This window comes from Centrocercus urophasianus, unplaced genomic scaffold (genome assembly GCF_019232065.1).
Source record: "Centrocercus urophasianus isolate 14NV4802_14NV808 unplaced genomic scaffold, USGS_Curo_1.0 seq_15, whole genome shotgun sequence".
In the NCBI taxonomy this organism is placed as follows: Eukaryota; Metazoa; Chordata; class Aves; order Galliformes; family Phasianidae; genus Centrocercus; species Centrocercus urophasianus.
Window position 1 is genome coordinate 5618926 of NW_024884697.1, and position 26850 is coordinate 5645775.

A 26850-nucleotide genomic window follows, 5' to 3' on the forward strand; every position below is an offset into this window, starting at 1 on the left:
TACTGGAAGTATCTACTGATTGTTTAAAGCCTTGAACTTGCTAGCCCTCTTCATACGCAGTACTATTCATCACCCTATAGCTCAGGCCTAACCTACAGTGTTTTATTTAGCAAATGAAAGTTCTTACACAAATCACAGCAGTCCTTATCTGATACAGCAGTGATAACAGCAGACTGAGAAAACATCATCATTCACTCTGAATTGAGTGGCACATTCAGAAATACTCATACCAGCTCTGACCAGAGATAATACCACACCTCAGCTGCCTAGAGCCAGGAAGCACTTTAGTATGCAAATTCCTGCCATCAGAAAACGAGAGGCTTTGGCTGGCATTTCACCTGGAAATGCTTTTGCACAGCAGCTGCAATGTGAAATTTTCACAGAACATCCAGACCAAAAGACAAAAAAAAAAAAAAAAAAAAAAATTGCCCCAAAAAGGTTTTAGTAACACAAGAACTCGATTGATTGATGTGATGTGAATGTTCACTTACCTTGCTCGTGAAGCAGCCCTCCTCCACGCACCCTCACCCCTGCAGATAAGCTTCAAAGCCTTTCAAAGCATGTTTGGAAAAAGAAGAGTTGGTTTCACACCTGATGGCAACTTATCACATAACGACTGAAAAGCAGTTATCTAAAACCCAGTACATTTTCCTGCCTTGTTTAAAACACAGCCAATCTTTGTAAGAAATGCTTCCACACAGCACTGACCACTCTGTACACATTTATCTTTTTTTCTTTAAATCTTACAAAGTAATTCACAGTGACAGCCCTCTCCTTGACCACAAAGAACAGAAGCCCAGCTACATGACTTTGTATCAGAATATAGAACTTCATAAAACTGCAGGGGATAAAAAATAAATAATGACTTTTTTTGCATAGATAACCAGTTTTGATGCTTTATTTTGGTGTTCAGAACTGCTGTGAAAACTCTTCAGAGTTATCTTCCCAGAGCAGCAAAGTCAAAAATTCAGTTACTGCTTTGAGGCTGTGTTGTGAACATAAAACTTACAGACCTGTTTTCCAGGAGAAGAAGAGTGATGTTCTAATTGTTTCACATTACTCACAAAAGAAAAAAAAAAGAATTCTAACTCTTTGCAAGGTGTCTGTTGAGAATACTACTGAATGAAAAAAGATGAGCCATGTTTTGCCCCAGGTGTCACCAGGACCAAAGCTGAAAATGTAAGCCTTGCTTGATGCACAAGACAGATTCACCTGCAGGGAGTCATTTGTCATAGACAGAAGCCCTTGCTGTTCTTGCTGGTAGTGGTATTGATTATCAGCTGTTCTCTTCTTCCTGGTCTGAATATCAAGGAGCTAATTCCACAATCTGGGAGACTTTGTAAAAGAGCTGATTCCATGAAATGCACTCAGTTCCATAATGGTGAAGAATTGCATGGTATGCCTTGGCTCCTGTGGGTTGGCAGAGCAGAGTTAGCAGTGAATGTGCTACAACCAGGCAGCTCAACAAACCCTCAGAGGAAGGATGGGTTCAGCACTCCTTCGATTCACAGGGCTGCTCACAAACTCTTGCTCAGGTTGGAGGAGGCACAGCTAGGAGACTTGCAGAGGAAACAATCCAAAATCATTGCATGTGCTGTGCTGACAACCGAAATAAACAAAACAAAGCGGAAGACAGATTTGGAGATAACCTATCTGCCCCCATCCTGATGTGCAGAAGATATTCTAGATTACTATGGGACATCACAGCTTGCAGAATCAACCAAAGGAGTAACAGCAACAATTGATTTCATTACACTTGCAATAAAATAAAAATTAAAAAAAAAAAAAAAAAGAGGACTTCTCTTTCCACTTTGTAATTCAGGCAGGAATCAAAAAAGTTCATGCTTTTATACAAGAGCAATAAAAAAAATTAAATATTTATTTCGAATAACAAGCTAAAGTTCAAGCTGCAATGTTGGCAATGTAGATTTTAAACACAGATCACAAAAGCGTGCACAAAAATGCATTTGAGCAAAGAACAAAATAATACTAAGAATTATACTAAACAGCTGCTGATTTTAAAGAAACAAAAAAGGCTTGTAATCACTATACAAAATATAAAATGTATTAAACACTACCATCCACAGAACAGAGGTTTATTTTAGCTTGATTATATTTAAAAATTATTTGTGAAGTTATTTATATAGTGAATTGTAAATGAATATTATACAGTAACCTCCTTTTGGTCTGCAAAACCTTTGTTGCACTATAGCACATCCAATCACATTGCAAAAAAATGATTTTTTTTTCCTTACCATCAATAAAGAAAAATCATTGATAATACAGTAAATGTTGTCAGGTCTACAAATAATGAAATTAAAAATGACTCCTTCGACTCTGAAGCTATTTCCATGCAAAGTCAGCACTTGCTCGTTTCAACAGAGTGCACTACACCAAGCAATGTCCAGGGTCATAGATGCTCTTGGTAAGACTAAACCTTACAAAATAAAAATAAAAATCAAAGATTGAATGTAATCATGCAACCCTCTTACTACTGGGTATACCCACTGTGTCGCTTATCAAATTTATTGCCTTTCTGGAATATCACTCAAGGCATCCAAATTAGACTTATGATAAATATACACATAATGAAAGGACACGATGCTGTTTGACACTACTACTGGTAATGTCTGTGCTACGTGAAAGCACCTTTAAAAAGAGCCTATGCGGCAAGAGATAAGTGTCTAAAGATTCAAAATGAATCAACAGTATTGGATAACAATATAATTCTCAACTCAGAAGCTGCCTCAAGATTAGGTGCATCTTCAGTTAATGTAACAGGAAAAAAAGGCAATGGATTTTATTTCATTAATTGTATCCACTCATAAACTGACCTAAGGCCACCAGATGTGCAGACACAACAAATTTTCTTTTCTTTTTTACAGTTCTTTAAGTTGTAGGATGATAAAGGAATAGATCTATTTAAAAACAAACAGCTATTTCATCTCTATTAAGAGGTGGCACCAGGCGTTGGGTTCACGTTCTGAGTGGCCACCTGTGGTGCAACTTCAATGATTCGTGGCTTGTCTATGATTCTGGCCGTGCGGTTGCCCTTCTCTACAATGCCAATAATCCACGCTTGGTGACCTTCGCCGTATTTGGGAGACTTGATCTCGGCACAGAAACGTGCCGCCTGTTCTCGTGGTAAACAGATGAGGAGACCTCCTGCAAAGAAAAAAAGCAGCGTCTTTAATGTCTGTTTGCAGAGAATTTCAACCTTCATCTGCCAAATTCCTCTTCAGACAAGCACTCGGTGACTTCATGGGTTCTGTCAAACTGCAGGACTCCAAGAAAGGACACAGTGGAAGCCTGTGAGCCTGTGCTTCACAGAAAGAAGTCTGTTCCTGAATTCAGTGTTTGGCGTGTACATAAATCCAAATACACACAAAAGAGGCTGGCAAAAGGACATCACACTGATGCCAACAAGTGACATCAGAAACAACACCAGCATTGTAAACTTCCAACAGAGGACTGCAAAGTGCCTCTACAAGAAGTACACACAAAAGTGTTCTGGATAAAGGTCATGTTCAGATACCTATAACCACATACTGGCGGCAGCTGATTCTGCAAGTAATCTTATTGCCTTTGATGACATCATTCATCAAAATAGAAACTGTTACAAGAGAATGTAAAAGGCAGAAAATCAAACACAGGCTTGATCCAGAGCTGCCTCTGACAGTCAGTCTCTTTGACCCCATTGTTAGAGAGTTCCCCTTTAACCTTTTTTAGCCTTTCCCATAAAATCTTTTCTTACAGAGACAACAGAAAAATATCTATTTATAAATGCTTCTCAGAAGTAGCACAACAATTGGTTAGAAAAGTTGTTATTAAGTAAATTAAAGAACCTCTGCATTCTAAAATTCCCAAAGCACCGCCAAGGTGATTCTGCAAGTATCATAGAATCACAGAATCACAGGGTTGGAAGGGACCTCAAGGATCACAAATCTCCAACCCCCCTGCCATATGCAGGGCCACCAACCTCCACATTCAATACCAGACCAGGCTGCCCAGGGCCCCATCCAACCTGGCCTTGAAAACCTCCAGGGATGGGGCATCCACAACCTCTCTGGGCAGCCTGTTCCAGCACCTCACTCTCTCTAAAGAACTTCCCCCTGACATCCAACCTGAATCTTCCCTCCTTCAACTTAAAACCATTTCCCCTTGTCCTGCTACAAATACTAGAATGAGTTATTTGTTGTCAGCTCTAGCACAGATTTGCAGTGGGCTCTGATCAAGTCATTAAATATTTTGGTGTCACCCTCTCCTACAAAAAGTTACACATTTCTGGTACTGCTAACCTTTCTTGCCATTTATGCTGCATTACAAATTTGTGAAGAAATGCAACACAGAGCAGCAAATTCATCTACAGGCGCCTAGTTAAACCTCCAAGGGTCTTGTGCTACAGGCAATTGATGCAGCCAACATCTGTAAAGTGCTGTATTCCAAGAGACAGCAGCCTCTTGTAAGGAACATCTGAGTATCCCCCACTGGAAGATGTTTTGGAGAATACAATCAATAGCTTGGATTTCCCCAAGCAGGAATTTGGGCACACGCTAGAGCTTGCTTACTCTTTAGAACACTGATATCACCAGAGTGCCTGTGAGCTATCTGACAGTCTTGTCCTGGAGAAGGGCAGCACACCAGCAGCACAGATTGTGCCAGCACACTCTGAGCCAACCCTGGGCACAAAATGCCATATGCTGAGCCAGCCACTCTGGGCTTGGTGCCACCACCTCTTCCCTGCAGTCTTGTGGCCCAGTGGCTCTTGGACAGCATCTTTGAACCTTGGGCACTGCTACATTTGCTTTTCCAAGCTATGGGGAAGCAGCAACTACTGAACAAGAAAATTTATAAGGATACGTGGACATGTGAAAGTTAATCTTTTGGTTCTGTATGAAGCAAATGAGGTGCCATTGAGAAGAACACCTACCTCTCTCACAGAGATTTCTGAACTTAACATCCAGTTAACAGCAAAAAGCAGAAACACGACAGCATTACTCCACAGGTAACAGACAAATCAATTGCAAAGAAATTATGTGCCATTCCCATGACAGGCTCTAAATCAAATTGAAGAGCGACTTCTGCCAACTTTTGCTGCAGGTAAATCAGGGAAGAGATTTGTAAGTTTCTAAGAGTTTATAAGCAGAGTGCTAAGCAGTCAGAATGGAGGAGTGGAAGTATACCAAGAAAGAGCATGAGAATAATCTTTGTTATCTTTTTCCCATGCAGCCTTCCTGCAATTTTGTATCACTTGTATGGCCACCCTGTTAACATTCTTTAGCAAGAACAGAAAAATATACCTCATTCCAGTTTCCAGCTGAAACAGATACCTCCCACCTGCTGGCTATCCCTCACACTTTGATCTATAACCCTTAAGGAAGGCTATGAGCCTATCAGCAGTAGGCCTCTAGTCTGTGGCAATTACAATTAATTCTCTGGCAGGCTGACCAGTCCCTAAAACCCTTTAGGTAAGTTCTAAGAGCTTCCACTACATGACTTGTGCTTCCAGCTGCTTTGAGTGCAAAAATCCCATACGCAACTACAAAAAGTCTTCACCAGTGCAACATCACAGCCACCAGGAGTTTAAGTTGCTGCAACACAGCTATGGAAAATGAAGCAGAAGTGCCACTCAGCACTGAAGCATGCAGTATTTCAGGTTGTACCAAGTTTCAGAGGTCTGCATTCACCACTCCTGAAGACAAAGCAAACGGGCTGCAGACAAAGAACAAATGGCTGCAGTGGTTTGAGAGTTCATTGGATGCTTCTTTTTGGAGAGGAAAGGATGCAGATACTTGCTATCTGTTCTGGATTACTCTTCTAAAATCGTAAGGGTTTTTGGTAAGTTTTGAATATTGCTATTTTTAAACTGCTGTACTGCAAGCAGGGAATGGTTCCACAGGAAAAAAAAGCAGGCTAGACAAAGCCTTGCAATTAAGAGATGATTTATGAACAGTTCATGAATCAAAATCAAAGTTTCCCTGCTTCTGCTAACAGCTCTCTCATCGTGACAGCCCTTCTTTTCTATCCATTTATGTTCACAAGATGCATGGAAAGACTGCATTGTTGAGATACCTCTACTACACTAACAAAGCTGTCTGACACCTGATACCAGCTCCAAGAGCAGAACAGGACTGGCACAAATACACACACGCAAGAGTATCCCATGCAGAATGGTTTTCTAACTTATTTCTGTGAGCAGTCAGTCTGATAAACAGAATGAGGTTCTTTAAGGTAACCACGTGACTGCAACTTCAACCACTACCAAGGAGTTACCAAAAAGAGAGCACAAAATCATGTAAAACTGGAATTTTCAGAAAGCACATCATAAGCAGCAGTTCCTGGAGGATGGAACTGATGACATGAGATCTTTCCAACACTGGCTTTTGTCAACAGGTGCCCAGCAAATGTGCACTGGGAAAAAAACAAGTCTTAAAATCCGTTCAAATTGTTTTCCAGTACATTTCTCATTGCCTGCCCACTCTACTGAAAAACATCTGTTCACAAGTGAAAAAGCTACAGCATTTCTGGAAGTTTAAGACATCAGAGCAAAAATGTACATTATATACTTCAGCATGAAGCAGCACCCCTAAAAGGCATCCTCCCAACCGGACATACAGATAAACAGGGCACACACTTGCCTCCATGAACATCAACCCTGGGACACAAAGTATGCAAACGTGTCAGACCATCCAGTGTTAAGCACAGAGCCAACGTATGCTGCATAGCCTTCAGGCCATAGCTATCACATTTAGCTCTTATTTGGCTGACACTGCCCTGTAAGAAATCCCCACAGTAATTTTTAATGTAGGAACCCAGTGCTACGAAGAAATCCACATATATTTTTCGAGGTGCCCAATGCTCTCAAATAACCAGCTGTTTTATTCATCACCATCTATCTCTGTTGAAAGGTAAGCCAATTCAGAGTTTCAAAGGCACCTCTTGCTCTCATTCCCAAGAAGGATTTGGAAGTTGGCTGTTTTCCTCTTCTGAGTACTCTTGCAGCACTGCATACATCTGCATTGTTTTTACACTCTTTTAGTGAAATGACAGCCTTGTCCTCAGGGTGCAAAACGAGTCACCAATCTTAAGATTCAGGCACTCAGTTTGCAGCTAAACCATTCCATGCCAACTGCCACTCGGCCAAAAGAGCATCTTGGCTTTCAACTTCTACGCCTAAGCTATTTTTTAGCCTCTTTGTAACCGATAACAAATGCCCTGTATTCAGGGCGAGCAGCAGCATTACCTGCACACTGATTACATGGACTGGTAGGTAGTAAGAAACTGTCTGGTGGTACCAACTGTATTTACAGTACTGTATTTACAGCTCGCCAAACAGCCATCACATATTTCTGGCCTCAGCTGACTGAAGCTGGATTTGAACTCTTCAAAGGGTTCATGTCCCATATCCTGTTACACATCATCCGAGCCACACACCCTCTGTAGGACAGAGCATCTGTTATAAACACAGATGGCTAAGGAACAATTCAGCAGATCATGGTAAGTCATGTATTCACTAGGGGAAAAGTTTATGGCTCTCACTGAGATGCTTCTTTCCAGATCTTCAGACTGTTTTGCTTCAAGGGGCCCCCTCTGTTGTGTACCGCAGAGAACTTGGACAATACTTTTGGAGAGCAGGAAGAGGGTGGGGAAAGGAGATAAGAGAAAAGACAGATTTGTTACTGTATCTTCTTCATTTCCCAAAGTGAATACACGACAGTGAAGAAGAAAAACACAATGGAACAGAGGATTTGAGGGAAAAATGAAATACAGAGACTTTCAGCAGAAGATGGTGATTACTCCAGTAGGCAAAGTGGCCTACACTTACTAAGAAGACAGCATTCAAACCACAGCATCAGAAGTTTTTAATCGCCTGAAGACTTCAAATGTTCATCTGAAACAAACTGGACGTTCACAGCCTGATTCTCATTTTGTGTCTATTCACTGCCACTGCCAAGTGGCAGCTTTGTTAAACAGAAAGCTCAAAAACTGAATGAGTCAGAGACTAAATTCCTTTCTTGCTTCTGCTTACAGTGCCTAACATCAGGTTTCATAAGCTTAAGGGAAAAACATCTGTATTCTTCATGACCATAGACAGAGGAGGCCTCCCTCAGCCTCTGACACTGGCCCACTCAGCACTCAACTTCACACATTCATAATGAGAAATAAAAGCACAACTCATCTGATGAGGAAACCTACTGCATGTGGCTTGGCCTTTTGAGAACACCATGCCAGCTGTGCTGAGGCACTCGAGTAGTCACTGTTCTGGAGTTAATAATTATGAGAAAAATAGGTATATCAAAAGAATTCAGAACCATCACTGACTTTCAACTGCAGAATGTTCCAGATGCCAAACACAGTAATGGTTTCTATAGTAGTGTTTCATAGGAACAGGATGGGAGTTTGGAAATTTGACTGAAGAACTTGACTGTGAACAGTTCTATGGCTAATGCTCTTTAACTTGACTAAAACTCAAACCAATCACGAATCTGAATGCAGAGTACAGCATTTATACATTTAATACGTTCTCATATTCTAACACGGATTTAAAAGGAAGGAAAAGGGTGATGTAACTGTCACCTACCTGAAGTCTCTGGACAAGTCCCATGCATGAGGCCAAACATATTGCCACAAGCCTTACTGACAGCAGCCATCTTAGCAAGAACAGGAAGGTTATGAATAACAAAGGACACCTCATTTCGCTGCTGCTTGGCAAGGTTTTGTGCATGTCCCAGGATTCCAAACCCTGTGATGTCCGTAGCTGCATGTGCATTGAAAGTGTGCATAAGTCCAGCAGCTTCAAAAGAGGGAGAAAAACAATTAAAAAAAAAAAAAAAAAAAAATCAGGAAAAAGTATTGAGGAAAGCAACGTTTCAACAACATTATGCAGTTTGAATGTGTACCTTCAATGTGAATCAGCTCTGCTTGCTGCTGAAATAAACTATATAGGTCCTCCAAAAAAAAAAAAAAAAAAAAAGCCCACCCCAAACCTGTTTCTGAAAGGAACAGGAATTTCACCAAAACCGCATGCAGCCTTTAAGAAAATTCAATTTGTATTGAAGATATTAAATGATGCTGAAAATTGAATAATGCAGTTATATTTATGAGCACGCTCTATTAGACATGCACTACAAATTTATATTAGCAGTCCATGATTAAGGAGTTTGCTCCAGTTTCAAACTTTCCCAAGTTGAGGATGAGAGGTTCTGAGTTCAGCTCTGCCCTAAGGGCAAGGACAAGGTTCATCCTGTATCAGTTTTCCCACATCTGCATTCCCTGACAGACCAAGGAAAAAAAAAATAAATTACACCTGCACTTAAAGTTCTGGACACTAAGCTGAGGATCTTAACAACAAATGCTGCAGGTCAAAAGGGAAGGAAGGAGAGCTGGTGGATGGACAGGCACAGGCGGCCCAAAGTCCCCACCTCCCCATCAATGCACTGGTGACATTCTTGGGCGTTTGCAACTACGGAGCCCTGGGCACCAGCAAGGCACCTCTGCATGCAGGACAACAGTTCCAGTTCTGAATATCTGAGCATTGCTAGAAGGGCCTGACAGAGGCGAGGGGAGAAAAACAAAACTAGGAATGTTTTGCCTGTCTTTGTTGCGTCCCAACACAGGAGCAGGGCTGAGTTATCTTCCATAAGACAATCCTGGTCATTTATTTATATTGGAAGACTTTGTGAAAGAATGAAAAACCACTGGGATGATGTAATAAATACCAAATGAAATCTGAATAAATAGAAGATATATTTAACTATCTCCATTCGTTCAACTGAAAAGGAAACATCTAATTTTGTTCTTGGCTCATCTAAAGATATTTTGAACAACGGGAAATCTTGCCTTGGAATTTCTATGGTAAAATATTACTCCTACCAAAATTAAAAGAAAAAAAAGGTGCCACACATTCTACACTTTGGGAAACACGTAATATGGCAGAGGTGATAATCTAAAAAGTTAAATTGAAGTATACAAAAATTAAGAGCTTTTCTTTTTTTTATTCCATTTCCATTTATTTTAAACCAGTCAGGTCCTCCCGAGTTCTCCAGACACAAAAAATACAAATGAACAAATCCAATACATTTCCCTTAAAAAAAAAAAAAAAAAAATTAATTCACTCCAGTGTTACCCACAACACTCATATGAGCCATAATCATCTCCAGCAGCATTTGTGACTTTGCTGTATAATTAAAAGAGGGCGTTTGATTTTAATTTGCGTGCTTCACAAACATTGAACAGCAGAAAGATGTGGCAGAAGGCAGGGATAATGCAGTTGTGTCATATTTCCCCATGGCAGTGAAATGAAATTAAGTATGGAACTGGAAAAAAAAAAAGAACAAAAAAGAAAGCCCACCACAGTCCTTTCCCCTTCCACAACAGACACATTTCTTCTTACCTGTTCGATTCAGCCTTGCCATATTCATCATTGCTTCCTGGTATGCTAGTTCTACATCTTCCTGTGTTACCACCAGTTTGATTTTGTTCCATTTTTCTGGCTAATGGAGGAAAGAGCGAGACAATCTTCTTAGGCTTTTGTCTATTTTAAAACACATTTTTATCACTGAAAGTTCTAAACCAAAATGCACTTTTTTTTAAAAAAAAACCTCAGCTTATGAATAATACAGTGTTTTACTCGGAGGTGCTGAAGCCTCCTGTTGTGCTTTACCCTGCTTGCACCCATGTGAAGTTCATCTCAAGGTTTATGAAGCACCAAAGTACCTCAACCATTGCTCTCACTTGCAGAGTGGAGTGGAACAACCTACCCTATGCAAACAACTCCATCAGCACAGAACTCTCTGGCTTGAACTCTGCAACCAAATAATTTTTTTTTTTTTTTTTTTTGCTGGATGTTGAAATTCTTCATCTCTGGCTTGTTTTTTAAATATAAAGTTCTTCATTTCACATCTGGACCCTCTGATCAGGAAAGGCCACTAATATCCAGAAGTCTAGCTCTCAAGGATGTACACTGTGGCAGGATGTAATCACTCTAGTGAATTAGGATTAAGACAGTTTCATAAAATCTATTTACAATTTAATATCAACACATCCTTCCACCCCTTCCCAAATCTCACATGGATTCATGCCTTCATCACATGCTAAGCAACACTTTTCATCCCAAAAGGCTCTCATGATAATTTAGGAAATGGTACCTTATAAAGAGCAATTGTTTTGGTTCAAAGCTGAAGTAATTCCAGATCCAGAAGGAAACAAAGCAACCATTTAACTGTTTAGATCAACACTGTACACTAGTTTAATTTTCTTCCTTTTGCAAATAAAATAAAATTACAGAGAACTGAACTAAGAAAATTTTTAGACCTACAAAGCCTACACTGCTATTGCAAAGCATAAATGCATACAAAATTTCTTACTACCACAGGTGGAAAAACTGCTGAGAATTGTTGTATGATGCTGCACTGGCATCAAGAGGCTTGTCAAAGAGGATCTTATCCTTAACAAATGAGAACTGACTTCCAGTGGTGTAAGAAGGAACTCAGAAATGGAAAGCAGGGAAAGAGGCTGGTCAACCAAAACAAATCTTTTTTTTTTTTTTTTTTTAAAGGCCAAGGAAGTACAGAAGTAAGATCAGGATTTCTGAAATTAGGTTGAACTTGGTTTGACCAAGTAAATAAGAAAAGCATTGCTGTTACACACAGGACAGGATTAAGGTTATCCTTACTTCTGTTATGACTGAAAAACAGCCATTTTATATTAGTTTTCAAAGTATGTTTTTGAGGCTGATCATGGAATGGAAACAGGTAAGAGTGGCAATCACAAATGTGGTGAAAGCAGGACTACAGGCTGAGAGGGCCACAAACACAGGCAGGCTGCAAATTAGACACAAATTACTCCCACTGTGACATCACACCATCAGATACCGGCACAATGGGATCAGCAGACAGGAAACAAAGCCAAACTGTTCGCCCAAAAAACTTCAGAAGGCAAATTTAGACAGACCCTTCCCCTTCAGAGATCTGTCATAGCAGAGACTAGCAAAGCCTTCCTGGAAAGGCAGATGGAAGCCTTTCATGCTTTTGAGCTAAAAGAGAAAGAGACAAAGGGCTGCCAGTTCCCCGCTGCTGACTAATCACTGCACAACTTGGTAGCCAAATTCACACAGCTTCATCACCTCCAGCACATCCCTGACCGCGTTCCCCTACAGAGCCCAGCTCCCTGCAGCCTCTTTACAGCTTCTTTCCTTTGCATCCCACCACAGCTGTTGCCAGCAACATATCTGGGCCTTGATTGCAGCAATGCTGCCAGTAACCAAATACAGAGGGAAAAAAATTTGCACTTTTTTGGATCATGCTTTCATTAAAGCAGCTATTGCATGGTTGTTGCCACAAATCATCCTTTAACAAGTCACCAGGAACTCACTCACAACTGCTCTGTATTTTTTCATTTCTTCTCCTCCAAACTTGGTTTGCAGTCATGTATCTCCACACCTTCCCTTCCTTCCTGGCCCAGGCATAAGCTTGCTGTACTATGTTCCCTCTCCCACATACTTTTCAATACAAAGTCAAACTCCATACTGAAGCCTGATTTACAGCTGAGTTTGAGATGGGTAAGTCTAGTTCTATTTTCCTTCCTCTTTCACAAGACAAAGCTAAAGATAAGGCAGCACTGATACTCAGAAATTTCTCACCACAAGCAAAGATATATGCTGTTTACTGTAATAAGAGAATTGATTTCCTTCTGTCCCCATTTTTCAGACCAGAAAGTGGTTTTGGTTGACAGTCAAGGAAATTACAAGTACTTGAAATATGTGGAAATTCAGAATGCTGTTAATTTGCAAGTCTGTTTGTCAGTAAAATAATAGATATGTAAAGGAGTGAGATTATGGCCAGAAAACAGGCTATAAAACATGTGTCTTTCTTCATTCGATTTTCCTATCAAGATTATCTGAGGCCTTGATCCTTGTATCTGTCTGGAAAATGCAGGATTCTGCAGAGGCCAAAAAGTCTGGGCCTTACCCTGTCCATTTTAGGGGAAACATTATTTGTCTGGTTGCTCACACTTCAGATTCCAGCAAAGGTTGAAGCTGGTTCTCTCCCACTTTTGCTAACACAAGCTTTGGAATTAAAATCCAGACTAAATCAATTTCAGCTCACTCCTCTGCCTGTCTATTGGCTCAGTAGTCCCCAAAGCAAAAAAGAGGCATCTTTTAAAAACAAAAACTGAGCAGCTATAATTCTGAAGACATACACTGGGAGCCAGACAACATAAGCAGATGCCAATTTTGCAGTCACATTTCAGTTCAATAGTTACATTCTTGCCCGAAGTAACAGATGGAAATACGTCTGCATACATAATGCAGCTACTATTATTCCTAGTGAATGCACAGGGTGACACATGTGAAAGGTAGAGATATTTCCACGTACACAAGCAGAAAGTCTATGAATCCAGACAGGGCCTAACTGACACCATCCAGCTTTTGCCAACTATTTGGGCATGTGGAATAGGGCATAATTTCACCCAGAGTGCCAGTCTGTTGCACTGTTAGTCACCAACTGTGTTTATAACTGCAATGTCTGAGAAGTAACTAAGAATTAGACCCAATTAAGATAGGCTCACTAAACTCACTAAAAATGGTAAGCTGTCTTGGTTCCAAAAGAACCTTGCATGTAAGAAGATAAGGCTGACATAACAAGGAGGAAGAAGAGGAATTAATTTCTATATCATTCCTGGCTGAGCACTCAATATACTCCTCATACTGAAAAGTAAACGCTGCAGTTTTTCATTCCGAGGTTTTGAGGGAATGGGGAAGGTCACCTTTACCTCCTGCCTCTTTTTCCTATTTTGTTTTTGGCAGTGTACTCACAATATCTAGCCACTGGTGGACGGCTACAGCCACTTGTGTTCCCAAGGGTTTAGTTAATACAAGCACATCTCCTGGCACTGCATTGTCTGGCCTGAAAGCAAAGAATTCATATATTAATTACAGAATGAGAGTCACATGTTATTAGGAATAAGTGCTGATAATTAGATTTTCACAGACCCATGTATCTTATTGTGCAGATTAAAAAAAAAAGACTAATTGCTGAATTTCCCTTTGGGATTCATTGCCAAGGGGTATCACTGAGCAAAAACACTGCAAACTTACTTAAAAGTACTAATCCTTCTTTCTTGGAATAGAACAAAACTGGCAATCAGACAAACACAAAATTACACCTTTTCTTTCAATGTACTGAAGATACAGTACAGAACAGTGGAGGAAAAAAAAAAAACAATTTTGCTTCCTCAGGACATAAAGTAAGCATCACTAGGATCACAAATAAATTCCTTTGTACAGTGCAGCATGCCACAGTGGGACATTCAAGACCAGCTACTGTTAATCAGCCAGCATGATGTAAGCACAGCAATTCTCCAGATCTCTGCAGCAATTAGCAGGTTAATTGGGAGGTATTTATACATGCATCTTACACTCTGACAGAAATTTATATCCCATAACTGCCTTCAAGACATGTACAGGTAAGAAGCTTAACTGTCCTGTCACAAGGAGAATAAGACCAAAAGATAGCAGGGGAAAAGTAAAAGCACATGCTGCTTAAAAAAAAGCAAATAACAGACAGAAGAGACGTGGCATCTGCTCAGTGCTAAGGACAAATGCAGGCAGGAGAAGGGACTGTTTCACAATAGGAGGCAGATCACAGCATGGCATTTAAAGGATTATCACTGTATCCCATCAGACCAATGCCTTTGATTGTTGAATGATTTAACTTACATTATAAATTCATTAGGCTGACAGACTGTTGTGGCCACTCCTCCTAAAACAATCCAGGGATTTAACACAGTTTGGCCACCAGTAACAGATGTTCCTGCCTCTTCTGCTGCATCTTTGAAACCCTGGATAATTAGAGGCATCACTTTGTCTCTTTCCTAGAGATCAAAACAGAAGTCAGAGTTCCATACATAGCAATGCCAGTCATTTCAAGACTGGTCTACGGCTTTAATCACTCAAGTCAAATCCCCTCATGGCGAAAAGCTAATGACAGAAAAGCCAGCCTTGGGAAGAAGTCAGCCTGCAGAAACCACATGTTATCCCATAAAGCCATGGTTTTACATTTCCTTGTAAAAAGCTGAAGAAACATTCTCCAAAAGGTCATATAAAAGTAGAGAATTCGGAGAGTTCTGCAAACTCAGAACAACTATTCTACTATTGCAATCAAGTACAGCCTAGCAGCATAGTGCAATAAGACAAAGTTAAATCAAGCTGCATTTGGCCTCCACTAAACCTGTAAAATTTCAAGTTAGTTTCTTCTAAGAATGAACAATCCTTTTTTTGCTAGAGCAAGCAATCAAACGTGCTGGTAACTGCCATCAAAAAGAAACAAAATTAAGAAAAAAAGAACCTAGTTCAGTTTCTTCTGCTTCAAAAAGATGCTCCAAAGCTGGCACAAGGAAACCAAAAGTACCTATCCAAATTAATACATCAATTGGTAATCAATTCCTGCCTTGAAGCACAGTAAACAGGAGCAGAAACTCCATTTCTGTGGGGATCACAAAACAGCAGCAGATTATGGAGCCACAGAAAACTGAAGTTTTAGCAAATAATCTCAGAGTTTATGAGGCAAGACTTGCACTTCGGACTGAGGAAGTGACTGAACCATCTCTTCTTTAAAAAGATTCAAAGTTTGAGGAGAAAACACTAAAGCTGCATACATTCTAAGTATGTATAGTTGTTTGGGTCCTTCTTCAGAAGCAGATACCCCAAATCTTACCCTGTCTGTCATTTTATTGCTGACTCCAAGGAGCATCAACATGTTGTCGCATTCTGTGACCCCCATGGCATAAAGGTCACTTAAGACATTGGCACATGCTATCCGTCCCTGAAAAAGAAAGGAGAAAGAAAGAAAGAAAAAAAACCTGCATAAGTTCAGACAAACACCTGCCACAAAAAAAAACAAGCTTCTTTGCATGAGTTTTGATTCAGGCAGCTGCTTATTCTACAGGTTGCTCAGCTCCTGAAATCCATCCATAGACATGGCATGATCCATCACATGCAAAGCATCCATCTAAAAATGCAGATGGCAGCTCCTTTGACAGGTAAGGTCAGAACTCATCCCAGCTGTTACGGTGCATTTATTTACAGCTGCAAGGAAGCTAATCTGACAAGTGAAAATTAGTTGCTTCTGGATTGGAGTAACTAGGAGATGGGGATGTGGATGAGAAAGCTGTTTGTTCCCCTGCACCACCCCTGAAGCCACGCTTACTCTCCAGTTTTCAGGACAGTACTCTTCCTTCTAGAGGACACAGCTTGCCTCTCAGGTGCTTTTCCTGTTAGGATGTCACTAATGAGCTGCCTGCAGAAGGCACACATGTTCAGGTCTGCCATCGGTGGCCCTGACACCACTTAGGAGCACACACAGCTGCTGAGGTGATGCACCTGTCTGTGCCCCATCACTTGTATGGTGCGAGAGACGTCCCTTCTCTGTCCCTTTTTCAAACAACAGGATAATGCTGAATTTTGCTACAGCAAATACGTTTGTATTAATTTCTGTGTGAGCACACATCACTAACAAAACTTTGTTCAAGAGGCCTCGTCTTCTTTCAAAGGTTGCTCTAATAAATCCTGACACTGACAGGACTCAGAAGGGTTCACCTGGGTAACGACCTTAACTACTCCAATTTTGCTAAATTAATGGATCTGAGTTTCCCAGCAAGTCAGGTTTTGTTCAGTGTAAAGCCACTAAAAATGAGACATCAAGTGTCCTGATGAAGACGTAACTTCCCAACGCAGGATATGTCTTTAGGGATGGGAAATGATTTTAAAACACAAATTCTGCTTTGTCAATCTGGAAGACTCCGTGCATTTTGTTTAAAAAGCTGCAGAACTGTACTTGACATCTGGTTCTATGATCTTAAACCTGTGTTTTTCATAAAGTTCAGAGGCGATGTCATCATGATAAAAGCAATGTGCTTATTCAACACCGTTTGGACTACAGAAATATGCTTTAGTTGCGGACAGATTTATGGGGCAGAGGGAGAAAAAGAAGAAAGACATTTAAACACATTTCTACCATCTCCAGGACACTAAAATCTAATCACACATTCAGAGTTCTTTGCAATAATTAGTATTAGCAGGCAGTTGCTTTACTTTCTGATGACATGAAATAACACCTCCAAATCACAACTGAATATAATCAAGTTTTTCATAAATTCAAGAGCTTCCATTGGCATTGAGGGACTCCCTTGTGTATTTAGAAATCAGAACACGTTTTAATTTATATCTCAGACTATGAAGAGAAGAATGAGCAAGGAACCACAGAGTTAGATGGCTATTTACTGTTACACTTCTGGATGTTTACCAATACCACAGCCTGTCACTTTCCTTTTCTGGAAGGGGACTATTCAACCATCCTTCACTATTTTCAGTATTTATCAAACCAACTGCTGGTTTACACCCTCTTAAGGAATGACAGATAAGTTCCTAAACTCACAGTGACAACAGCTCTCTACTCTAGCAGTCCAAGGTCAGCGCAGTGCTGCTTTTGCCAGTTGGCAATGCCATTAAGGGAATGGACTTGGAGAGTGCAAGCAACGAGTCCCAAGCAGCAGAGGGAACAAAATGTGGCTTATGAATGTCAATAGAAGTAATGGGATTCACAGATGGGTCAGCCTAGCTGTGCCCCAAACATCACCTAAGACATGACTCATTGAAACACAAGAATCCACTGGTAATTGTATAAACTATACAGGCAAAAGATGGAATATCAGCCCCCTGTCCTCAGTGTTTAGTGAAGATTCTTAAAAGAGCACCAAAAAGTCCCCTGTAAGAGAGAAGACCAGCCAGTTCCCTGCTCCTGTATTCCAAAAGGCCTCTCCACGGTGCCACAAAGAGGGGCCAGTACCAGTTCTACTACTGGAGTCTTTATACCACTAAGCCTGGTTTCCAACTTTCCCAGATCACGTAAACTGAAAAGCCCCATGGTAGATACAAATTTTACAGCCATACATTCTAGCGATAATTCAGATAACACACATCAGGTGTTCTCAAGAACAGAGCTGAAGAAAAGGGGTCAGGAAGGATCTAGGCTAGCAAGAGGGAAAGTAGGAATTGGCAAGGCAGCAGCAGCTGTCCTGAAAAGCACAGATGTGTCCAGAGCACACTGCTTTATGAAGCCAGGTCACAAACCAGGATTCCTGAGTCTAAGGGTTTTACAGAGAGTTGTATTTGCCTCTCCTTCGAATCACATTGGTCTACAAAAGAAAAAAGCCATTGGAGTGAAATTAACACTGAAAAGAAAGAAAATGAAGGACTTGAGAGTCAGGAAATGCTGAAGTTATAGCTGATGGTGCCTGTGGATCACAGTGCAGACTGACTAACATGCAATCACAGAAGCTGGACTAAGGCCAAATTTACATTCCACTCCTATCACACTGGCCTAAACCTCATCTGTACACGGACCCACGTTTCCCCACTGCAGCACCTCAATAATCCCTTTGTATCCCTGATGCCATTCACCACAGCCTTCTCATGCCACCCCTTATAAATTTTTGTTACAAGGTGAGAAAAGTTTCTCAGCATGGTTCAAACCTACAGAGCAGCTCTCAAAGAACGACCAACAAAACAACAAAAGAACATGCAATCATATAAACAGTAAAAGCACTGCCTAGTGCAAACAATCAAATTCCAATTACAGGAGACACATCTCTTAACTTCCATTTAGTGAACACTTGTTGGAGAGCTCCTTACAGCACTACGAGGGCCTTTTCAAACATACTTGTTTTCTCACTATCTTCTGTTCAAGTCAATGCTTGAGATAGGAAAACCAAAGTTCACAAAGCACTCTGAAGTTGCCAGGTGCTATTACCAACTCCTGTCATTTCAGCTTTTCTAGTTGTAACATGTTACCTGGTTATTTCAGAACCTCAAAAAAGGCAAACTACTGTATGGTTCTCCTAAGTGGAGCTTCCTGTCTGCTGCTTTGTAGCTCCCCTTTAGGGCTTTTTCAAGCCAAATCTCACAGAAGAGACGGAGGAAAATTTAAATTCAGCTTTCATCTACAGCAAAAGTTCTGCAGTATTTGTGGCTGCCATGGAAAGGACTGCAGGATCAAACATCACCCTTCCCTTTTCACTTGCATTTGGGAAAGACCCTGAACACAGTTATCAAACAGTTACTGCTGCACATCTAGGAAAAAAAGGTCAAAACTGCCATCAGATTGGTGAGATCAAACCAAATCAACAATATATTTAACTAACAGTTCAATTTAGCCAACTTACCATCATATAAGGATCATCCACAATAGGATAAATATAATCTGTTGTCTGAACCAACGACAAACCTCCATGTCTTAATGGAATAACACAAGTGTCCATCCCAATTCCTGCAAAGAGAGAAATCCATCACTGAGGTGAGCAACTTTATCCTCAGTTGTCTGTTGGTCCTTACAAGAGACCTTACAGAACACTGCTGGGAAATACAGCCCTCAGTACTGCCTGGGTAAAGGCAACAAACCCCTTCCTTGGGAAAGGGCATCACACAAGCGAGGAAGAACAGGCAAAGAATGAGAACTCCTGACCAGAACAGAGCAGAGGTGTAAACAGCTAAAAGCAAGAACGAAACTACAACATTTTTCAGTTTATTGCAGTACAGTAACTACAGTAACTACAGTATCAGGAGTGCAATGCACTCCTTTTAAGAATGTCTGCGCTTGTATGTATGATAAAAGTGAAGAGGAACTCCATAAATCAGCGTTGACAAAAGTAAACAGGGTTTCCTGTCACTCCTAACTCAACAAAAACACGGTGACAGTTTTAAAAGGGTACAGTCTCTCATACAGAGCACTACCTCACTTCAGGTGAAACAGAAAGCACCACAGATCACAGCTGAGGCCCTTGGTCAAAGAGGATTCACCCACTTGGAGAAATCCTGCAACAGCGTACCCTCACCTTACTTCTGGGAGGATGAAAGGCAGCAAGCTCATCTGCCAGACAGGGAAACACTTGGGAGAACAGCAATACCACAAATGCAGCCTTCTCTAACTGTGGACACTCAAACAGAATAAGCAATATTAAAACCTCCAGGCATTCGCTGTGATGCAGAAGCATGTACAAAAGTGGCAGGTCACACAGTAAAGCACACTAGCTGCCCATGCCCCCATCGATTATCTCCAGCCTAGAGGCAGCAGCAGGAAGCCTGCCTCCTTCCTAGGCTGATAGCAAGGTGCCCGGCACCGCTTTGTATACCCAACAGGGCAGGGCTCCTCAAAACAAGCACTCTTCAGGGAGCAGATGTCACACAGCAACTTTCCTCCAGGTACAAACACTCCTATCCAGAGCTACAAGCATTTGGCAGTCCTTGCCAGGAACAGTGAGCCGCTGTCATCTGAGCTCCTGCTGAGGACACAGAGCAGAATGCAGAGGCTGCAGAGGCAGAAAGCTACAGAGACACAAGGCCTTGCCTCAGAAAAGAAGAGATACTCAGAAGCAGTCATTTAGGGCTCTCCATCCTCTGCTTAAGCCAGCAAGCTGCTATGCATGATGCTCAGCCCTCTCCAGAGAAGCACATATAAACTGATAAAGAGGACTGGCTCACACACAGAGCCCTCAGCTCACCTTTTCATGCCATAACATTGCAGGACTGACTCTGCGCTGTTTCTGACACTCAGGCACCACAGGCTTTCTGAGGCTACATTTACTTCCATGCAAGAAAACCCAAACAAACAAAAAAACCAACAAAGAGGGCTGATATATAAGCAGCTATTCAAAGAGGTGACTGAAAACAGTGACCTGAAGGTCTGCAACAGCTCAGGGAATTCCTACCAAACCTGCAGTTTCTTACTCATGGATACACTCACAGGCACAAGACTGCTCTGGGTAACACCACCTGTAAAAGTGAGGGATGCTGAGCCCCTAAGAGGTAATTTCTCTTTTGACTGTATCTCAAAAGAACTGTGCATACCACAAAGGCTGTAAAGTTACCTGCCTATCCCTTTTAAGCAAAAGGCATTAAAGGCAATTAACACCTAACTTATCTAAGGACAAACTTCTTAAAGAGATTCTCTCACTGAAAGTGCATATTTAAGACATCTGCTTTCTCCACCTTCCAGTACTAAGAGATTTCCTGTTACATAATAACACACCTGTGTATTGATGGCATTTGTCTGCTTTTTACCTTTCCATACACCTGGACAAGCAAAATCTATCAGTAACCCCATTACTGGTTACAGCCTGTAAGCTTATAAGGCAAAAAAGCTACAAAATTAAACCAAACTATTACCGAAATTAGAAACTTGCCAAAATGAAATGTTGCTGCGAGTAACAATTTAGAGAAAACACACATAAACAGCAATTTAAGAATAAAACAAACAGTAAGTGTCCCTCATTAGGCAATATTAAATTGTAGTGCCATCCCAGTTTGACACACAATTACTGCTTATTTATTTCATACAAAGATTGCCATTGTCTAAGTAAGGGCTCCTTACGATCTCCTGTTGAATTCAATACTGGAATAATGGCTTGCAACCTGTTACTCTGCTAACAGGTAATTCGCCATATTAAAATAATTTCAAATAATGCTGTTGAATACTAAACTGATAATTAAATAACTGCAGAATAAATACTACACTGATATTCCTAAGTTGATGAAAAAATCCGTTCTGCTTTGCGAAGTGGAGATCGACCACACAGGGCTGAGTAAACAGGCAAACAGAACACAAAATGCCATTAAACACGTTACATACATTCATTTCTCTATATCAATGTTAGGTACAGTAGCTGGTATCAAAATACCTACGTTTGCCCTGCTCCCCACGTAGGTAGCTTGTGCAGGTTGTTTTCCCTTATTGCTTGCATCACTGTGCAATACCAAAGAGAAAGTGAAGCTGGCAAGAACACAGATCTTGGAAAGAGCCCTTCCCAGGCAGCTTCTACAGGTGAGCAAAAGTTAAGAGTGGGGTACAACGAGAGGACTGAAAGGAAAAAAATCACAGCTGTGAAACAATCCGCTCCCAGTCCCTCATCTTCTCTGCCCCAGGAATGAGGGAAAGGGAGAAGGGAATTTCACCTTTAAGTCAACTAAGGTCTATTCATCGCACAGGTTTAAGAGCACAGTGTACTACTTTAATGTTCTGGATGTTAACTGATACTATTTCAGCTTGGAAAGCGTCTACCAGGAAGAGGGAGGAGGAGACCAATTCCCAAGCACATCCCTGTTGCTCTGGCCATCCCTGACCATTTTTTGTTCATAACTGAGTGCACCACAGGACGTTAAACAATACTGTTCTCGTGTCCTCGATGCCAACCAGATTACTCTTCAGATTTCTGAGCGATGAGCATGCATTACACAACGTACAATTCTCAAACATTAAACAAATACGCAGACAAAACAGACAGGATCACACGCAACTAGAGGAGCAACTACTTACCCAGCCTGGGCATGACTGCCCCCAGGAACTGTTCATCTTCCTGAAAATGGTTTTCTTGTAGAGATTCGAGCAGCTTCTGTAAGACATCCTGAGGCACTTTGCAGCCGGTGCCCTTCAGCTCCGTGAAGCGGGTCAAGCGGAAGCTCTTGTCCAGTTCGTAGCTCTCTGGGTTAAATGTCTCTCGAACAGACATGGTTCTCTCCCACAGAGTGCTGGCCTTTCCCTCCCCAGAACAATGGTGTTGGTCTCCCTGCTGATCAGTCTAATTGAAAAAATTGGGAACATTAGAAAGTCCTAAGGCCTGCAGTACAACGGGTTTTCCCACATAGAGCGAGTTAAAAAGAGAAAAGTGCAAGAAATGACAGTTCCCAGAGCACTGGAGTCAATTTCCAAAAGGAAACATGGGCCCTCATACTGCAACACACTCAGCAGAGACATCTATTTGCACTCAACACAGTGCAGGGCTGTACTTTCAGCCATTCGTGTATTAATCACGTAAGTAAGACTTTTCAAATAACGGCTCAGCTTCAGTTCTGATGTAAGAAGCTGAAACTCCATAATATACCTGTTCTCTTTGGGGGAAAACAGCCCTGGTGTTACGTCGGTACAGGTAGCAGAGGAACAAAGCTGTATGTAACCAGCTTGCTTTACCTACAAACATCCAGTTTACCTTTCAGCATGCCTACAGACACAAGAACACTGAAATCTTCCTGGCCCCTCCAACCCTTTCTTAGTTATCCAAGGATACTGAGAACACACAGAGATTTGGCCATTAGAATGGTACTGCAAAAAGAAAAAATGATGCAACTCATTTAATAAAATTCTTAACAATGCACATCTAATTTTAGAACGTTTTTCCACTCTGACTCACATGCAACACAGTCCAAAACTAATAGAGGCCTAACTGAAAGGCTGACTTCTAAACAGGAACGGATAACATACAACACTATCCATCTGCCCTGGAGAAAAAGCTTTCAAGAATCTCTACAAGCAACCTGTATGCTGTGGTTTCCTAGAAAGCAAAGATCCTGCCTCACAACAGCAAGAGGAAGAGAGACGATATCTCAGAGAGACGATTGTACTGTTTGGAGCTTCAGCTGAAAAGGAAAAACTGACAGCAGTATCAGTGAGTTCAGCAGCACTAAAAGTAAGAAGTAAACCTGCTGGCTGTGTAACCCGCCCACCCTATCCACCACTTATTACTGATTATATCAGTGACATATATCTTGAAGTCTACTACTTTGCAGAATATATTTTGTCAGTTTTAGGTCTGGAGCCCTGCACAAGGTTTTCCCTCCTTCTCTGAGAGGCGTTTTGCTTCGTTACAACAAATCCCACAGCCTGGGCTCGGCTGGGATCCAAACTCAGTTACCCGGACGTGTCTTGGAAGAGCAATGAGTTCAGCTCATAATTGGAAGGCAGCAGCATGAGGCACTGAGCACTTGCAATAAAAGAAAAAAAAAAGAAAAAAAGAAAAAAAGAAAAAAAAAAAAAAAAGATATACAAGCTGGAAAACAACAGAAAGCAGAGACAAGGGCTTTTCAAGTAGAGTTGGGTTGCACGGCCTTTTTTGTTTGTTTGTTTTTAAACACTCCATTCCAATAAACTCCAGCAGCGTACAAGCAGCAGCAATGTATGCATCATCCCACAGGAACCCTTTCCCCTACATTTCTGTGCTCAGCAACCCCTGCCCACTTACACAGGGAAGCAGTCACATAAGGTTTGAAAGACCACTAAGACCATCTAGCTCAACCACCTGCCCACCCCCACCACGCCTATTAACCACGTCCCTCTGTGTCACTTCTACCCTTTCCTTGAACACCTCCAGCAACAGTGACTCCACCACCTCCCTGGGCAGCCTGTTCCAGTGCATCACCACTCTTTCTGAGAAGAAAGCTTCCTAATATCCAACCGGAACCTCCTCCGGTGCAACATAAGGCCATTCCTTCTCATCATATTGCTGTTACCTGGGAGCAGGGGCCAACCCCACCCCCCGGGCCACAACCTCCTTCAGGCAGTTACAGAGAGTAGTAAGGTCTCCCCTGAGCCTCCTCCAGATAAACATTCCCAGTTCTCTCAGCCACTCCTCATCACATTTGTGCTCCAAACCCCTCACAGCTTCATTGCCTTTCTCCGGACACACCCCAGTCCCTCAGTGCCTTTCCCACTGTGAGGAACCCAAACGTGAGCACAGCACTGAGGCGCGGCCTAAACACTCACAGCCCACCAGGAACTCCAGGCGAATCTGCTAGACGCAACCTGAGTCTGCAAGCAGAGAGTGAAAGAGCCGAGCCGAGTTTATTGAAAGCATCCACGGTAACTTTTTATTAAAGACCTGCGGAAAGCCGCACGGAACACGGAGCGATTCCCGCGGGACCGAGCTCCTCGTGCAGCCCTCCTGCTCCTCAGCACTCACACAACTGCTCGGGTTGGAAGGGACCTCCATTGTCACCCTTGTCAACCCTCGCCTCCCTACAGAGCGGAACGAGCAGAGCAAAGCGCCGCGTACCTACCGCTGAGCGGGCGCCAGGCACCGAAAGGGGCCGGAGCCGGGCGGCTCCCAGCGGCGTGGGCACCGCGAGGCCGAGCGCTGCGGAGGGACATGGCTCGGGGACCGGCGGCCGGACGGGGCTCTTCTTTGTGCGGTAGGAAGAAGAGCAGGATGAGAAGTTGCGCCCGCCGCTCCGTTCGGCCCCCTCGGGAGCGCGCCTCACACAGCGCCGTGCGCGCGCCCCAACGGCCGCGGCGAGGCAAAGCGGGAGGGGGGGGGGGGGAGTGCGAGGGAAGTAAAAATGTCGGCGGGTGAAAAATTTAACCCGTCCGGTGCCGGAGCTCCGAGGGGCCGCTCGTAACATCACCGCCGCAGCTCCGTCCCATCTCAGGGGTTGAGGGAAGGCGCGGGGCCCAGCGGCCTTAGCGCGCACCTCTGGGCCCGGCCGTACGGCGCCGCGACGGCGGAGGCGAATTCCCCTTTAAATCTCCCCCCCCCCCCCCCCCCCCCTCCCCCCTTCTCCCTCACTCCTTCCCTCCCTCCCCAGGTCTCCCTCTTACCGGCTCTCCTCCTCCTCGCCCTCCACCTCCTCCCGCGAACGGGACTCCCGGCCCAGTCCCACAATGCACTGGGCGCGCCGGGCTCCCTCAGCGCCGCCTGAATAGAAATGCCGCCGCCGCCGGGCAGGGGGGGGTTAAACCGCCCCCCCCCCCAACCTCCACGCGCAACGCCCTCCGCGCGCGCCTCCCCGCGGCCGCGCGCACGCCGCGCCCCCCTCCTCCCCGCTTCCCGCCCCCTTCTCCCCCCCCCCAACCTTCCCGCGCAGCCTTCCCGCGCATGCGTGCTGCTCCACGCGGGTGGGCGCGCTTGTGCCGCGGTGCGGGGTTTGCTTGGCGGGTGCGGGGCGTGCAGTGCAGTGCAGTGCAGTGCAGTGCAGTGCAGTGCAATGTAATGCAATGCAATGCAACCCACTTCTTGTCAGGGAGGTCCTGACAAAAACCCAGTTTTTGCAAGGAGGGTGCATGCAGTCCAGCACGCAGTCCTGTTTTTGCAAAGGAAATACGTGCAGTGGACCCAATTTCTCCTAAGGGAGAATGCATACAGTGCTGCTCGATTTTTGCAAGAAGGGTGCATGGAATCCAGCGTCGTTTTTGCAAGGGGGGGTGGGAGGGGTATGTGTTCTGGCCCAATTTTTGCAAGGGGAGTGCTTGTGATCCTGTCCATTTTTACCAGGAGAGATCCCCCCATTGTATATCATGCAGGTGAAAAGTCAGCACTGTGCTGCGCAGGTCAAGCATTTCACCTAAATGGTGCAAAGTGGACTCAGAGATGTTCTGAGTGGGAGCCCCGACCAAGGAAGCTGCACAGCCCTGCATGTTTGGAGTTGCTGTGCTGCATAACCACACAAAAAGTTGAAGTTGGATCAAGCAAGAGCTCTGAGAGAGCGGGCTGGGCCAGGAGACATCTGGTAAGGTTCCAGCATTCTCCACACTGGAGTTGATTCCATTTGTTTTCCCACCTGGAAGGGTTTCTGTGCTGATCAAGTCCCTCTTCCCAACCAATATGATGCCAAACTCAAGTGGTTTTCCCTTAAAATCCATCTCACTTTGGATGCCAGACAAGTTTTGATCAGCAGCGGGTGCTCCCTTACTATGGGTTGCATAGGGCCTCATTTTACATTGCAGAATAAATTATTAAGGAGAAAAAAAAAAAAAAAAAAGGCAGCTAGCTTCTTGCAATTTGCAATTAAGTCCCTAATTAAGTAATTGCCTGTTCATTCAAAGACTGCCTTTTGTGCAGCCGCCTTTGACAAACTCCTGCTTAGAAAGAAGCGGAGAGGGAAGGAAAAGGAAAATGGTGCATTTCTCGCCTTGTTTTTAATTACTCTTTTTATTTGCAGAGCCCCACGAGCGTGGAGCTGAGCACCAGGAGCTGAGCTCCTTCAGGAGGTCAGTGATTGTGCACTTAATTGATTTTTTCAGGCTTTCCTGT

The 26850-nt window shown here is 42.9% G+C and overlaps 1 protein-coding gene across 2 annotated transcripts; it reads right to left on the reverse strand.

Annotated features, from left to right (window-relative positions):
- Nucleotides 1–1861: 1861 nt before the first annotated feature.
- Nucleotides 1862–25524, reverse strand: SEPHS1 (selenophosphate synthetase 1). Of its 2 annotated transcripts, none has more exons than XM_042815681.1 (9): nucleotides 25419–25524; nucleotides 22368–22629; nucleotides 19222–19325; nucleotides 15717–15824; nucleotides 14720–14874; nucleotides 13817–13907; nucleotides 10394–10493; nucleotides 8582–8794; nucleotides 1862–3165 (listed from the first exon to the last, which is right to left on the reverse strand). In XM_042815681.1, exons 2-9 carry the CDS (start codon nucleotides 22558–22560, stop codon nucleotides 2951–2953), a joined length of 1179 nt encoding a protein of 392 aa, XP_042671615.1. In that variant the 5' UTR covers nucleotides 22561–22629; nucleotides 25419–25524; the 3' UTR covers nucleotides 1862–2950. The 2 variants fall into 2 exon arrangements, with proteins under 2 accessions (XP_042671615.1, XP_042671616.1); XM_042815682.1 differs by lacking the exon at nucleotides 25419–25524 and adding an exon at nucleotides 24881–24956.
- Nucleotides 25525–26850: the final 1326 nt, after the last annotated feature.

Coding starts and splice junctions, on each gene's coding strand:
- SEPHS1 (XM_042815681.1), bottom strand. CDS start 22,560: ATGTCTGTTCGAGAGACATTTAACCCAGAGAGCTACGAACTGGACAAG. Junction 14,875..15,716: donor GCAATAAAATGACAGACAGG/GTAAGATTTGGG, acceptor TTTGATCTCTAG/GAAAGAGACAAAGTGATGCC. Junction 3,166..8,581: donor GACTTGTCCAGAGACTTCAG/GTAGGTGACAGT, acceptor TTTTCTTTGCAG/GAGGTCTCCTCATCTGTTTA.